At 44.0% G+C, this 13,758-nt stretch overlaps 1 protein-coding gene and 1 non-coding gene across 2 annotated transcripts in view; both read left to right on the forward strand.

Moving 5' to 3' along the window:
* The window catches only part of ZNF609 (zinc finger protein 609), a 69,370-nt gene that overhangs the window by 44,052 nt on the left and 11,560 nt on the right, over positions 1-13,758 (forward strand). Inside the window, 3 exon segments of the mRNA XM_075208232.1 lie at positions 6,859-7,084; positions 9,275-9,362; positions 9,672-12,099. Of these exon segments, the coding sequence (XP_075064333.1) occupies positions 6,859-7,084; positions 9,275-9,362; positions 9,672-12,099 (2,742 nt within the window).
* Positions 4,178-4,247, forward strand: LOC142156264 (small nucleolar RNA SNORD50). Its single transcript, XR_012692330.1, has one exon. It is a non-coding gene; the product is annotated as a small nucleolar RNA SNORD50 (small nucleolar RNA).

Raw genomic sequence — 13,758 nt, forward strand, 5'->3', positions numbered from 1 at the left:
CATGCACAGACCTAATGTTCTGCGAGGTGTTTGCTGTTGTAACTATGGGCATGTTTCCATCCCACACATTCACTAGTTCCCCTGGGTCCTGTGATTACAGTGCATGCCCCACAGGTACAGACAGTTTGTTTGTTTATTTACCCTGTTACCGTTTCAAGAAACCAGCTGAACCAGCTTTTATAAATGTATTCAGTAATATGAATCCGCAAGCCTACATGGGCTGCTAGTGGAGTGGGTAGTAGTGTTAAGGATATTTGGATGTATAAAACAAAACAATGACATAGAGAAGTGGTGACCCACAGCGTCTAGTACTGCAAAGCTTGCAGTTCTAATTACAGTGAAAAATAATGGAACGCCTCTATACATATGCATGTTATGTTGTTATGTATAGTAAGACATCACAAATAGCAAAACCTTATTTTATTTTGCTTTTTACATGAGTTTTAATTATTACTCAACTTGTCTAAATATTTGTTATTCAAAAGGCAGGAAAAATATATTCTTGATGTTAGTGCATGGTTTGTTCAGATTTCATGAAGGATACTCATGAACTTATGTTCTGTAGCTTTCAGTATTGGGTAGTATCCTTTAGTGATAAAAAATAAATGTGTTCGGTTAAATTTAGGTTAATATTGTTCCTCAGTTTGCTGGGGTCATGGGTTTGATTCTGACCAGGGGCCCTGTCTGTGTGGAGTTTGTATGTTCTCCAGATTCCTCCCAAAATGCAAAAACAATCTGGTAGGTTAATTTGCTGCTACCAAAAATGGGCATTATTGTGTCTTTGTGTGTGCTGGTGTGGTAGAGAATTAAGACTAAGCTCCCTTAGGACAGATACTGATGTGAATGATTAAGTATTCCCAGCACACCACCTCATAATATGGTGGCACTATTAAATAATTGTATGTGCAGGTGACCTGTATCCCTACACTGATCTTGCTTTGTGATGTATTTTTCAATTGTGCTTTGACTTGACAATATACTACCTAATTACGATTTCCTCTACTAGCTAGAGAACATACTCCACTATTATACAAGATCAGCCTAGGAGACACATAACCTATACAAATTGTTCACATAATTTGCTCACTTCCAGTAGTATGCTGTCCTCTTTGGCCCAGAATACCCACTGTTTTATTTAAAGGGACAAAGTGAACAAATTGTTTAAAATAGACTGTGTAAGAAAGTTGTAGTAATGACAGATATGTGTTGATAGTCCACCCACTGTCAGGACTAATCTATGCCAGTAGCAGTAACCTATTAGCAGTCACTAAAGACACTAATAGAAATGTGTGAGAAGTCCTCCCAGAAGAGAATTTAAGGGACAATTTGATAATTTCTAATACTATACCTGACAAATATTTGCTATACTGCTCATAAAAGTAAATCCTGTATATTCTCAGCAGAATGTTCTGTTCCCGGCTATGTGCCATAGAGAGTGATTACACTACTTGTCCCTCTGTCTTACTCTCCTGCACTTGTTTTTCCTTCCTCCTCTTTTTTTTTTTTTTTTTTCTTCTTCCTTCCTCCTCTTTTTTTTTTTTTTTTTCCCCTTCCTCCTTTGTTTCTCTGTGTAACAGGAGAGTCCCTGAATCCTTGTTCTCATCTCAGTGGTATTGCTCCCAAGCCCCCTGTAATTGTAGGTGTTGGTAAGGGGCAAGTAGCCTCCCCTTCCTCCGTCTCTTGGCACACCGTCTCCTCCCAGCCTGCAGGTAATAGCAAAATAAAGACTTGTTAGATACCTCCCCCGTCGTGTCCTTGTGCCTTTACTAGAGAAATCCAGCTTCTGTGTGAGGTTGGTAGTACTGGAGTGTGATTATGAGCAGTGGGGGAGGTGGTGAGGTGTCAGGTGAGTACATCTGGTACTGCCTGTATTGTGCACGTGTTACTACATGAATATTTCTGTAAATGTGGCATTTTATATGTTTATTTGTATGCAAATTGTATGGGTGTGTATGTAGATAGATAAATGTGTAGATGTAATGTCTGAATAATCACAAGCTGCCGTTCTCCTGCAATACCAGATCCTGATTACAGAAAGGAATCTAATTGTGCCATCGCCTGCTTCACAATCACACTATTCACTCTTTGCTATCGCCACCTCCATTACCACCTCTCTTGGTTCATTAAACGCCTTACTGCTTAAGACTGATGTGCATTAAATCAGGTTAACCCCTTCCCAGCCACACAGCTACCACAGTATCTGAGTAGCCCAATCCTCATCACGTATTACCCACTTTGACATTAAAATGAAAATAACCATTCACAGCAAACCTATCAAAAGACAAACCAGGCTTAAGAGATGTTTCTGAGGTGAGTGCTGTGAATCCCTTCTGGTGCTAACACTGCTGTGTTGAAGAGGGCTTTGCATTTATATTGTATACCTGTCAGATGGCTGTGCAGCCGTCTGACTGGTGAAAACCTAGTGTTAGCACTCTTATTGTAGTGTAGTACCACTGGAAATCCATGACAGAGTGAATATTACTGTAAATTGTTATGGATTGGTATCTTGTTACTTAGCTCTGAAAATGTATTTCCATGAAAGAAATATAAAATTTTTCAGCTATTCAAGATCTCTTTACAGCTCGACACTTTGGTTATTGATGAAACCTGTCAGTAGCCATACCCAATTTAGCTATAAAACACAAATATATCTTTTTGTTAGTTTAATGCTCTGATTTAGAATACAAGCTTTAAAATATATAATTTGTCAATAGTATAAAAATGGCAGTGCTTCTGAAGTTGTTTTGCATTTGTGGAACTGATTTTGGTGGACCATGCATTCCCTGGGATCCTTTTCTAGGATTGGCATAGGAGTGGTTCTTACAGCATCTTAGCATGTAAATAATGGCTTGATAGACCCCAGTAGTGTTTCATTTTGTGTGGGCTGTCCTGAGAACCAGGTGTTTCAGATGGAACTGTGTAATTCCAGTTGTGCCCTGGGTCCTCACTCAGGTAATTTTCTCCCCTTTCTTTAATATAGTTTTAAATCCCCGGTAGAGGTCACTTATCAGTTCCTCTTGTTTTCCTTATAAAGGAAATGTTTATTGTAAATCCTACCACCCACTTATTAGTCGCAAGAGCAGTTCTGGTGATTATTCAGTGTGCTGTATAAATTAACATCAGACTGCTTGCTAATTAGCAGAGCTGCTGTAATTAAAGTTCCATTGTGTTGAAGCTGATTTGTCCTTTTGTAGCTGCTCACAACCATTAATTTCTTCCCTTTCATGTGATAGGGTAATGAACTTGTTCAGCCAGGAGGGATTCCCTTTTTTTTAACCACTGCTGTATGGAGCAAATCATGGTCTTGTAGTTTTAGAACCTTAAAAAAAAAAAAAAAAAAAAAGAAGAAGAAAAAGTGCTATACATATGAAAAAAATTCTCTACTACAAATAAGTAGAGATGAGCGGGTTTGGATTGCGCTAATCCAAGCCCACCCGAACAGTGCGGATCCGACGGGATCCGAGCACTGTTCGGGTATTTCCGGCGCACAAAAAAAATGAAACCGAGGCTATGACGTCCAAGTCTCGCCTCGGATCTCGCATCGCATAAATTCCCCGCTCGCGCCCGCCATCTTCAGTCGGGCTCAGATCAGGGAAGAGGGAGGTTGGCTTTTTTTAGTGGAGCTGTGGAAGAAAGTTACCTGGGGGCGAGAATGAGTCAGTATTTACAGCCAAAACAGAAGCAGCGGTCATGAGAGTTAGGTTTTAAGGCAACCCCAATCCTTTTCCACTTGGCCATTTCCATTTATGGTGCAGAAAACTGGGACTGTTTCATAGTATAAAATAATTAAAGAAAAACTTATCTTCTTTGTAAATATTCATATTAGTGTTTATACCTCGATTTTCTATTTTTTGGTGCATGTCAAAACCCAAACCCAAAACAGTTTACAGTCTTTGTATTACTTTTTACTCAACTGTGACTCTATAAACATTCCTAAACAATTTGTAAAAATTTTGACAGCACAGTGGCACAGTAGTTAGCATTGCTTCCTCACAGTGCTGGGGTCATATGGGTTTGAGATTCCAACCCTGGCAATATCTATGTGGAGTTTGTATGTTCTCCTAATGAGTTGTGAGGGTTTTCTTTGGGTGCTCTGGTTTCCTCCCAATGTCCAAAAACATACTAATTGACTATTTGTGTGTTTGTTTTATAGCAAATGTCAAACTTAAATTTACCTGAACTGTGATGAGTCTATCCCGAACCTGACTTGTGTGATGACACTTTATTATGGATCTGACTGCTGAGTTCATTTACGTGGTGATAAAAGCTAGGTATTTCAGTGAATAGTTGGGAGTATCTTGTATGGAGAAAACTATTTGGTTAGCTTCTCGGCATGAAGTGTAGTGACATTGTTTATCCATAAAGTATGTGTTCCATATTTTACTGGCCATGCCCCTGTGTGCATATTTGTACAGATTATTTGCGTTACCTAGGAGACTGCAAGCAAGCCACTGATCCTGCCGTATAAGTCCACTGATCCTGCCACGTGTTGGGCCACGTGTTTGTGCCTCCCACTTGTGTCGCTTAGCTTAGTCATCCAGCTGCCTCGGTGCAACCTTTTGGCCTAAAAACAATAGTGTGAGGTGTTCAGAATAGACTGGAAATGAATGTTATTGAGGTTAATAATAGTGTAGGTGTGCAAAAAAAAACAAAAATGGATTTTAGCACTTTTTATGCTTTTTAAAAAAAAAAATCAGAACCAAAACCTTTCGTGGGGTGTTTTGGCAAAACAAAAATGGAACCCAAAACCTCAAACTAATCAAAACCCAAAACACGAAAAGTGGCCGGTGCACACCCCTACAAATAAGCAGAGTTTCAAAATAGCAATGAGCGGTGTATATTTGGGGCAGCTGCCTCCTGTGTAGCGTATACTTGGATAAGCTGCCATGCTGAAAAAGGAAAGGCATTCCCAAACTGGACGCACACAATTCTCTAGAATGTCATTGTATGCTATAGCATTAAGATTTCATTTCATTGGAACGAAGGGATCCATGCCAAACCATAAAAAATGGCCCCAGACCATTATTCCTCCTCTACCAAACTTTACGGCTGACCGTACGGATTCATTACTCAAGAGAATGTGTTTCCACTGCTCCAAAGTCCAGTGGTGCTTTACTTCACTCCAGTTAATGTTTGGTACATCGCTTGATGATCTGGGGGTTGTGTGCAGATGCTAAGCCATGGAATCCCAAACCGTAGACAGGTTGGAACTCTATAGTGAGTGTTGCTACCAGGACTATGCACTTAGCAATAGGTGGTCCCATTCAGTGATCCTGGGCATCCTAACACTTTGCAGCTTAGCTGTTCTTTCTCCTAGAGGTTTCCACTTCACGATAACAGCACTTACAGTTGTCTGGGGCATTTCTAGCAGGGCAGAAATTTGTTGATCTGACGTCTTGGAAAAGTGGCATCCTCTGACAATGCCATATTGAAAGTCACTGAGCAATCATTGACCCATTCTACTGCTGTTTGACTATGGAGATTGCATTACTGTGTGCTTGATTTTATGTTTGCAAAAATGTAGCTGAAATGGCCAAATACACGAATTAGAAGGATTCAATAAGAATTACTTCCAAAAGTTTGATTCCGCCCTGCTATATGTACATTATTATAGAACATTACATCAAGGTGATTTAAGCATCCAAGAAAACACAATTGGCTCACAAGGCAAAGGGGTAAATATTCATAATGCATTCTTTATCAAGGAAAGGATTGTTGAATATTCAGTGTTTCTGTTGAAATAATAAAGATTTCTTTGTATAACCATCACCTGTACTATAAACCTTGTGTAGAACTTCCTCTCTCACTTTCTCACCTCTCACTCTCTGCAATCAGGCTTCTGACCCCAACAATCCACTGAGACTGCACTCACAAAAGTGATCAATGATCTATTTATAGCAAAGTCTGAGTCACTGCCCTATACTCATCCTCCTGTACCCTCTGCTGTTTTCTACACTGTTGTTATCCCTCTTCTGCTGCATACCCTTCACTCCATTAGCCTTCATGAAACAGGTCTATCCTGTTTCACTTCCTACCTATCAAATCACTCTTCCCTCTTAGACATACTTGCCAACTCTCCCGGAATGTCAGAGAGACTTGCGAAATTCGGGTCAGTCACGGACTCCCGGAAGAGCAGGCAAGTCTCCCGAATCCCGCAACTGCCTTCCCAAAATGACGTGATTCACAGTGAATCTCGTAATTTTGGACCCGCCCCCCAAAATGAAAATGCAGTCTGGCCGCGCCACGCTCCATCCCTCCAGTCATGCCCATCTTCCGGACAGAACTTGCAGAAAGTTTGCTCTTCGATCTGCCTCTGACCTGCGTCTCACATCATCTGTGTTAGCCACCTCACCTACGAGGTGTCTCACATGCTGCTACCCACTTATGAATTTCCATCCCACGCCTGATTCTCCCACCATACCCTTCAAATCTTTAAATACTCGCTGAATATCCATCTGTTAGAGCTTATTCTACTACCACCTATACTCTGTACACTAAAGTACTGTCCTAACTGTCCTAATCTCTACTCTGGTACATATCTGTTCCTCTTGTGTCACTGTGCTCTCTTCCAGATAGAATGTAAGCTCTCTCATGACCAGTGAACTCCTCCTAAACTACCTTTTGTTTTCTTGTCTGCATTTACTTGCTGCTGTTAAGTATGAGATTGAAAAAGGCAAATCCTATTTGTGACAGTGCAGGTTACTGGTATTCCATAATGGTTTTGATATGTGGCCCAGGTATAGAACTGTTTTGCTTAAGATTTATATGTATATTTTTTGTATATGTATATGTTTTTTGGCATTAACTCCTATAATGAAAAAATTACTCCTTATTCTATTGTTTGGTTCTTCTTCATAGATGGAGTCCCCGGTGTGTGCTCCTTCTGGGATACCTATGCATCTTCTAGTCCCAATGGTGAACAATGATATCTCCTCTCCATGTGAGCAGATCATGGTGCGTACGAGATCAGTTGGTGTCAATACCAGTGATGTGGCTCTAGCTACTGAGCCTGAATGTCTTGGACCTTGTGAACCAGGCACCAGCGTAAACTTGGAAGGCATTGTGTGGCAGGAGACGGAGGATGGTAAGTGTGAACGTGGCTCTTCAATTATTATTGTTATTTGTTTATATAATGTCAATCATATTATGTATCTCTGCACAGAGAATGTGTTAAAATTCACATATGTCTCTGCCCAATTTGCCCTTACAATGTAAATTGACATGCACATACACACCCACGCACCACTTTGTAAGAAGCCAATGAAGCTACCAGAATATGACACTTTTAGCAGGAGGCACGTAATGTAAGTTTAGTCACTGCAGCATAGCTAGAGATAGTCCAAGACAAAATAAAGTTGAAATAATCCGAAGCAAGAGTGCACCCAATGGAATGACTTTACTTTTACTGCACATTAATGTCTGCTAGTGGCTCTGGGTTAGCAATTTAGTAATGGGTAGGGGATTTTCAAAGACTGATGGAAAACATGCAGTGCAAGGTTTCACACTGGCATTCCCAAATTTTTCTTTTTTTTTTAAATTTATTAATTTATGAGTTGTATAATTATATAATTCAATAAAGTGTTTAATAGTAATACGTTTTTCCAGTATTTGTTTTTTATACACTTAGGTGCTGATTTAATTCAGCGTGATGTAACATCACAGATTTTGCCTTGAACCCCATACAAGTGTTGGGTAACATAGTACCCAGAAATGCATGCAACTGAGCATTACGTCTGTACATTGCGATTAAAATGGATCGGCCTATTAGGGGCATATTCAATTGACGGCAGGATCGCCAAAAAATCCAGCGCTCAAAAAATATTACCGTTGTTACGGTAATCCTGCGCTGGAAAACCGTTAATACGGTAATTTACTCGCTGGATTTCAGCTCGCAGCTCCCGTATTAACGGTAATATTTTTGGAGCGCGGGATTTTCGGCGATCCTGCCATCAGTTGAATATGCCCCTTAGTGTCATTCATTATCATTTTTGGATTGGCTCGTGGGTTTAAACAAAGTTTGGGTTCCTCATACTTTAGACTGTAATAAGCCTTTCATGTAGGAAAATAAATTGGTGATATCAACTATAGTGCTTGAAACATTGAGGCCAAAATTGACAACTCAGGACAGTTGTAGAATCAAGAATTTGCATCACACTTTTATGTAAGGACTTTATATTGTGTTTTAAAATGTTGGAACCATTGAATTCAAAGGAAGTTCCTTTTTTTTCTTCAATGTAGACATTGTATTGATTATTTTGTTTAAGTATTGTCTTAATAGAGGAGCATCTTTTAACTATTAGATGTGTGTAATGTTTCTGTCTCCTACCTGCTCCCACAAATGAAGCAGCAGCAAACACTAGGGCAGTGTCTCCCAAACTGTGCGCCGCAGCAATCTCACGGTGCCATCGCCAGGGCCGGTGCTAAGCAAGGCTGGGGGCTACTTGGTATTTATTTTGGCTTAGGAGTGCCTTGAAAATTTTTTGGAGACCCTAAGGGTGCCTTGAGCTGAGAGAGTTTGGGATCCACTGCACTAGGAGCTTTCACAGTTACAGATTAAGCACTCATCTTTACATATACATCCTCTGTCTCCTGAAATACTACACACATTTAAAAAAAATTGCATAAACTGCCCTTGTTTCATTGGAAATGTTCCAAAATCTTTGTTTCCATCTCATATGCTATAACACAGCAAATTACCTGTAAGTTAAAGGGTTAATTAGAACAGATGTTCAATGCAGACAAACCGCTGGGATCGGATTCACAGCAGTCCGTGTGCTTCTGTAATATGGGATTCCTCTCAGCTTGTATCAGTACCATGCTGTCTGAAAGTGTTTGAAAACAGTGTTATTTATACCTGCTTACTCTGCACAGAACCCTTATCTGCAGCTGTGCATCCATCTGCTATCTGAAAATCCGTCAATATGAGCTGCAGGTGTGAGTAGGAATTGCTTTTTCCCAATGTTTCAGTCCATCTGTACTTTAAGATTCCCCTTTAGCAAATGGATTTAAATTAAAACTAGTTTTTGTCTGCAGACTGCTAATAAAGCTGTACTCTTCATTAATCATTCTCATGTGATGATGTGCTGGACCTAATTAAAAAGAAAAATCTGATTTGATCCCTGTCAGATTTTGATCAGTTTAGTTGATTTTTTTTTTCCCCCCTGGCATCGTATGGTGTTTGGGCTACTTGGTCAAGCTTGACTCTCTAGCCACATCTGCTCATTTTTGTTTGAATTTCTCCTTTCCTCTAATTGAATCTATTTTTCCTCTCCAGGAATGCTTGTTGTAAATGTGACTTGGAGAAACAAGACATATGTTGGCACCCTGTTGGATTGTACACGACACGACTGGGCACCACCTAGGTAAGTTTTCACCTGGTCCTTGAGATGTGTATTTTGTCCATGGAGCTCCCAGTAATGAAGAGTGTCTGTGTGAAGGGAATGAGTGCATATCGTGGCCTGTTGGAGTAAATAAAATAATAAATCCTTGCAAGAGATTGTATTAAAATGTTTATGTACAAATGCATTTGTATGTTCAGTTGACTGTTTAAGAGAGATTTTGGCTGTTGCAACTGTAACTTAAACATCTTCATTAGAAATGTTTGTTTTTTTTGTAGTTGGTATTTAAGCAAGAAGTCTCACTATTCCCCTTTTGTCCCATTCCCCCTCCAGATTCTGCGACTCTCCCACCAGTGACTTGGAGATGCGGAATGGACGGGGGAGGGGTAAACGCATACGCCCAAGTAGTAATGCTCCCATTGCAGAAGGAACACCAGCCCCTGAAAGTAAAGGTGCAAGCAGCAGTAGTAGCAGTAAGACACGAGCTGGGGCCAACAATAAAGGAAGACGGGGAAGTCAAAATTTAGGAGAGCATCGTCCACAGCCTTGCAACACAATAGAGGATATCAAAGCAAGCCCATCATCTGCCAGCAAACGCAAAAGCAAGCCCCCTTCTGATATGGAACTGACTTCCAGCTCGGAAGACTCAAAGGGAAGTAAGCGTGCTCGCACAAACTCAATGGGATCCTCATCTACTCCAGTGTCTTTGTCCTTACCTTTAACCGTGCCATTAAGCACTATTAAGGTGGAGCCAACTACATTGGACCGGAATTGTTCCTCACCCATATTAATAGACTGTCCCCACCCCAACTGCAACAAAAAATACAAGCACATTAATGGCCTGAAGTACCATCAGGCTCATGCACACACAGATGATGACAGTAAACCGGAGGCAGATGGAGACAGTGAATGTGGTGAAGAGCCTCATCTTCATCTCGACATGGGTAGCTGCAATGGTAACTTTCCATTGCAGAAGGGTTCCCTTTCTCCTGCCCGATCTGCCACACCTAAGGCTCGTTTGACTGAACCACACAGTCCTCCTCTTTCTTCAAAGTTTGGAGGTAAGGTTATGGGCAAGAAAAAGATTAGTACAGAAGGAGACACAGACCCTGGAGCACTTTCTAATGATGGGTCAGACGATGGTCCCATGGCAGCAGATGATACAAGCAATGATGGCTTTGAATCACAGGAAAAACGATTGGTAGATAAGGATGTAGCAAAAAAAGGAAATGGGAGCAATACCGGTAAGTCGGACAAATTGACTTCATCTAAGAGTGTGAAGTCCGCCCGTCCTATTGCACCTGCTATAGTACCTCAGCAGATGTACACTATCCAAGCTACAACCTTCACTGCTGGGAGTCCTGGGTCCTCCACAGGTCTCACCACCACAGTTGTCCAAGCTATGCCTACTAGCCCGCAGCTTAAGCCTATCCAGCCTAAACCAACAGTAATGGGAGAGCCATCTAGTATTAATCCAGCATTAACACCATCTAGAGATAAAAAGAAAAAGGATAAAAAGAAGAAAGAGCCAAGGGAAGACGAAAGTCCTGGAACCTCCATGAAAGTTGGTCGTCCTGAAGATGGGAAAAGTCCTTATGGGGATGTAGTGAGTGATTTGGTGGGCAAAGGTGATGGACTTCTCAATGGCTCTGATTCTCACCAGAGCCGCTTGGCCAGCATAAAGGCTGAGGCTGATAAAATCTATAGCTTCACAGACAATGCACCTAGTCCTTCTATAGGAATGGGAGGAAATACTTCCACCCGAATGGAAAACCCCAGTCCTGGTCAGCCCATGACCCCTCTACATGTCGTAACCCAAAATGGGTCTGAGGGAACATCAGCTAAAACAAACAGCCCAGCTTACTCTGACATTTCTGATGCAGGAGAAGATGGAGAAGGTAAATTGGAAGGCACAAAGGTTAAAGATCCAGAGCAGCTGGTGAAGGAAAGTGCCAAAAAGTCTCTCTTTCCACCACAACCCCAGAACAAGGAATCCCCATACTACCAAACCTTTGAAACTTATTACTCTCCCAACTATGCACATTCCAGTCCAGGTGCCATGAATCCCACTGCTCAGACTACACAAGAAAGCCAGCCTCTTAAAGTCAAGAAAGAAGATGATTTGGAAGTTACAGAAGTAAAAATGAAGGTTGAGCCACCTGAGGATAAAAAGCCAGAACTTAGCAGCACTAGCCAACAACCCTCCGTTATTCAGCAACGTCCTAACATGTACATGCAATCCCTCTATTACAATCAGTATGCCTATGTGCCTCCTTATGGCTATAGTGACCAAGGGTATCATGCCCATCTGCTCAGCACTAATCCAACATATAGACAACAGTATGAGGAACATCAAAAACAAAGGCAGAACCTGGAACAGCAGCAACAACAGCAGCAGCGCAATATTGAAAAAAAAGCAGAGATGGCAATGAGAGATAGAGAGGCAACTCTGAAAGAAGAATGGAAGCACAAGTCTTCAGTACACCCAACTCTTACAAAAGCACCAAGTCTGACTGATTTAGGGAAGTCTGGTTCTAGTAAATCTAAGGAGCTGGTATCTGGGCCAGACACTGGTAAGTCTGTGATTATTCCCAAGCCAGAGGACTCTGCAAAGATACCAGTGCAGCAAGCAGAGGGATTGAAAGCGAAAGTGTCAGAAGGTGGAGGTGGTCATACAGGCAAGGAAACTACTGAAACTTCTAAATCTGTAGGGGACTGCAACAGACAAACTGGATTAGATCCTGTCTTGTGGTACAGACAGGTAAGAATATGTAGTCTACTTTTATTTAGTTGTGAATCTCAGATGATGTTTTTTAAAATATGTTCTTACTACATCAAAACTCCAAACACAAATATTTGTGTACGTTGAATAAGCCCCGTGGCTTCTACTTGTTGTTTTTATGCATATAAACGAATTGATTAACTTTCAGCAGGGAATCAATACAATGAGGTACACATGAAAATGATGAATTGTTCCCTCTTGGCCCCCCCCCCTCGTTCTCTGTCTCTCTCTGTCTCTCTCTGTCTCTCTCTGTCTCTCTCTGTCTCTCTCTGTCTCTCTCTGTCTCTCTCTGTCTCTCTCTGTCTCTCTCTGTCGTTGCCTCTCGCGCGCCCCCCTCTCTCTGTCGTTGCCTCTCGCGCGCCCCCCTCTCTCTGTCGTTGCCTCTCGCGCGCCCCCCTCTCTCTGTCGTTGCCTCTCGCGCGCCCCCCTCTCTCTGTCGTTGCCTCTCGCGCGCCCCCTCTCTCTGTCGTTGCCTCTCGCGCGCCCCCCTCTCTCTGTCGTTGCCTCTCGCGCGCCCCCCTCTCTCTGTCGTTGCCTCTCGCGCGCCCCCCTCTCTCTGTCGTTGCCTCTCGCGCGCCCCCCTCTCTCTGTCGTTGCCTCTCGCGCGCCCCCCTCTCTCTGTCGTTGCCTCTCGCGCGCCCCCCTCTCTCTCTGTCGTTGCCTCTCGCGCGGCCCCCCTCTCTCTGTCGTTGCCTCTCGCGCGCCCCCCTCTCTCTGTCGTTGCCTCTCGCGCGCCCCCCTCTCTCTGTCGTTGCCTCTCGCGCGCCCCCCTCTCTCTGTCGTTGCCTCTCGCGCGCCCCCCTCTCTCTGTCGTTGCCTCTCGCGCGCCCCCCTCTCTCTGTCGTTGCCTCTCGCGCGCCCCCCTCTCTCTGTCGTTGCCTCTCGCGCGCCCCCCTCTCTCTGTCGTTGCCTCTCGCGCGCCCCCCTCTCTCTGTCGTTGCCTCTCGCGCGCCCCCCCTCTCTCTGTCGTTGCCTCTCGCGCGCCCCCCTCTCTCTGTCGTTGCCTCTCGCGCGCCCCCCTCTCTCTGTCGTTGCCTCTCGCGCGCCCCCTCTCTCTGTCGTTGCCTCTCGCGCGCCCCCCTCTCTCTGTCGTTGCCTCTCGCGCGCCCCCCCTCTCTCTGTCGTTGCCTCTCGCGCGCCCCCCTCTCTCTGTCGTTGCCTCTCGCGCGCCCCCCTCTCTCTGTCGTTGCCTCTCGCGCGCCCCCCTCTCTCTGTCGTTGCCTCTCGCGCGCCCCCCTCTCTCTGTCGTTGCCTCTCGCGCGCCCCCCCTCTCTCTGTCGTTGCCTCTCGCGCGCCCCCCTCTCTCTGTCGTTGCCTCTCGCGCGCCCCCCCTCTCTCTGTCGTTGCCTCTCGCCGCGCCCCCCTCTCTCTGTCGTTGCCTCTCGCGCGCCCCCCTCTCTCTGTCGTTGCCTCTCGCGCGCCCCCCTCTCTCTGTCGTTGCCTCTCGCGCGCCCCCCTCTCTCTGTCGTTGCCTCTCGCGCGCCCCCCCTCTCTCTGTCGTTGCCTCTCGCGCGCCCCCTCTCTCTGTCGTTGCCTCTCGCGCGCCCCCCTCTCTCTCTCTGTCGTTGCCCCTCGCGCGCTCCCCCCTCTCTCTCTGTCGTTGCCCCTCGCGCGCCCCCCTCTCTCTGTCGTTGCCCC

This window comes from Mixophyes fleayi, chromosome 4 (genome assembly GCF_038048845.1).
Source record: "Mixophyes fleayi isolate aMixFle1 chromosome 4, aMixFle1.hap1, whole genome shotgun sequence".
NCBI classification, from domain to species: Eukaryota; Metazoa; Chordata; class Amphibia; order Anura; family Limnodynastidae; genus Mixophyes; species Mixophyes fleayi.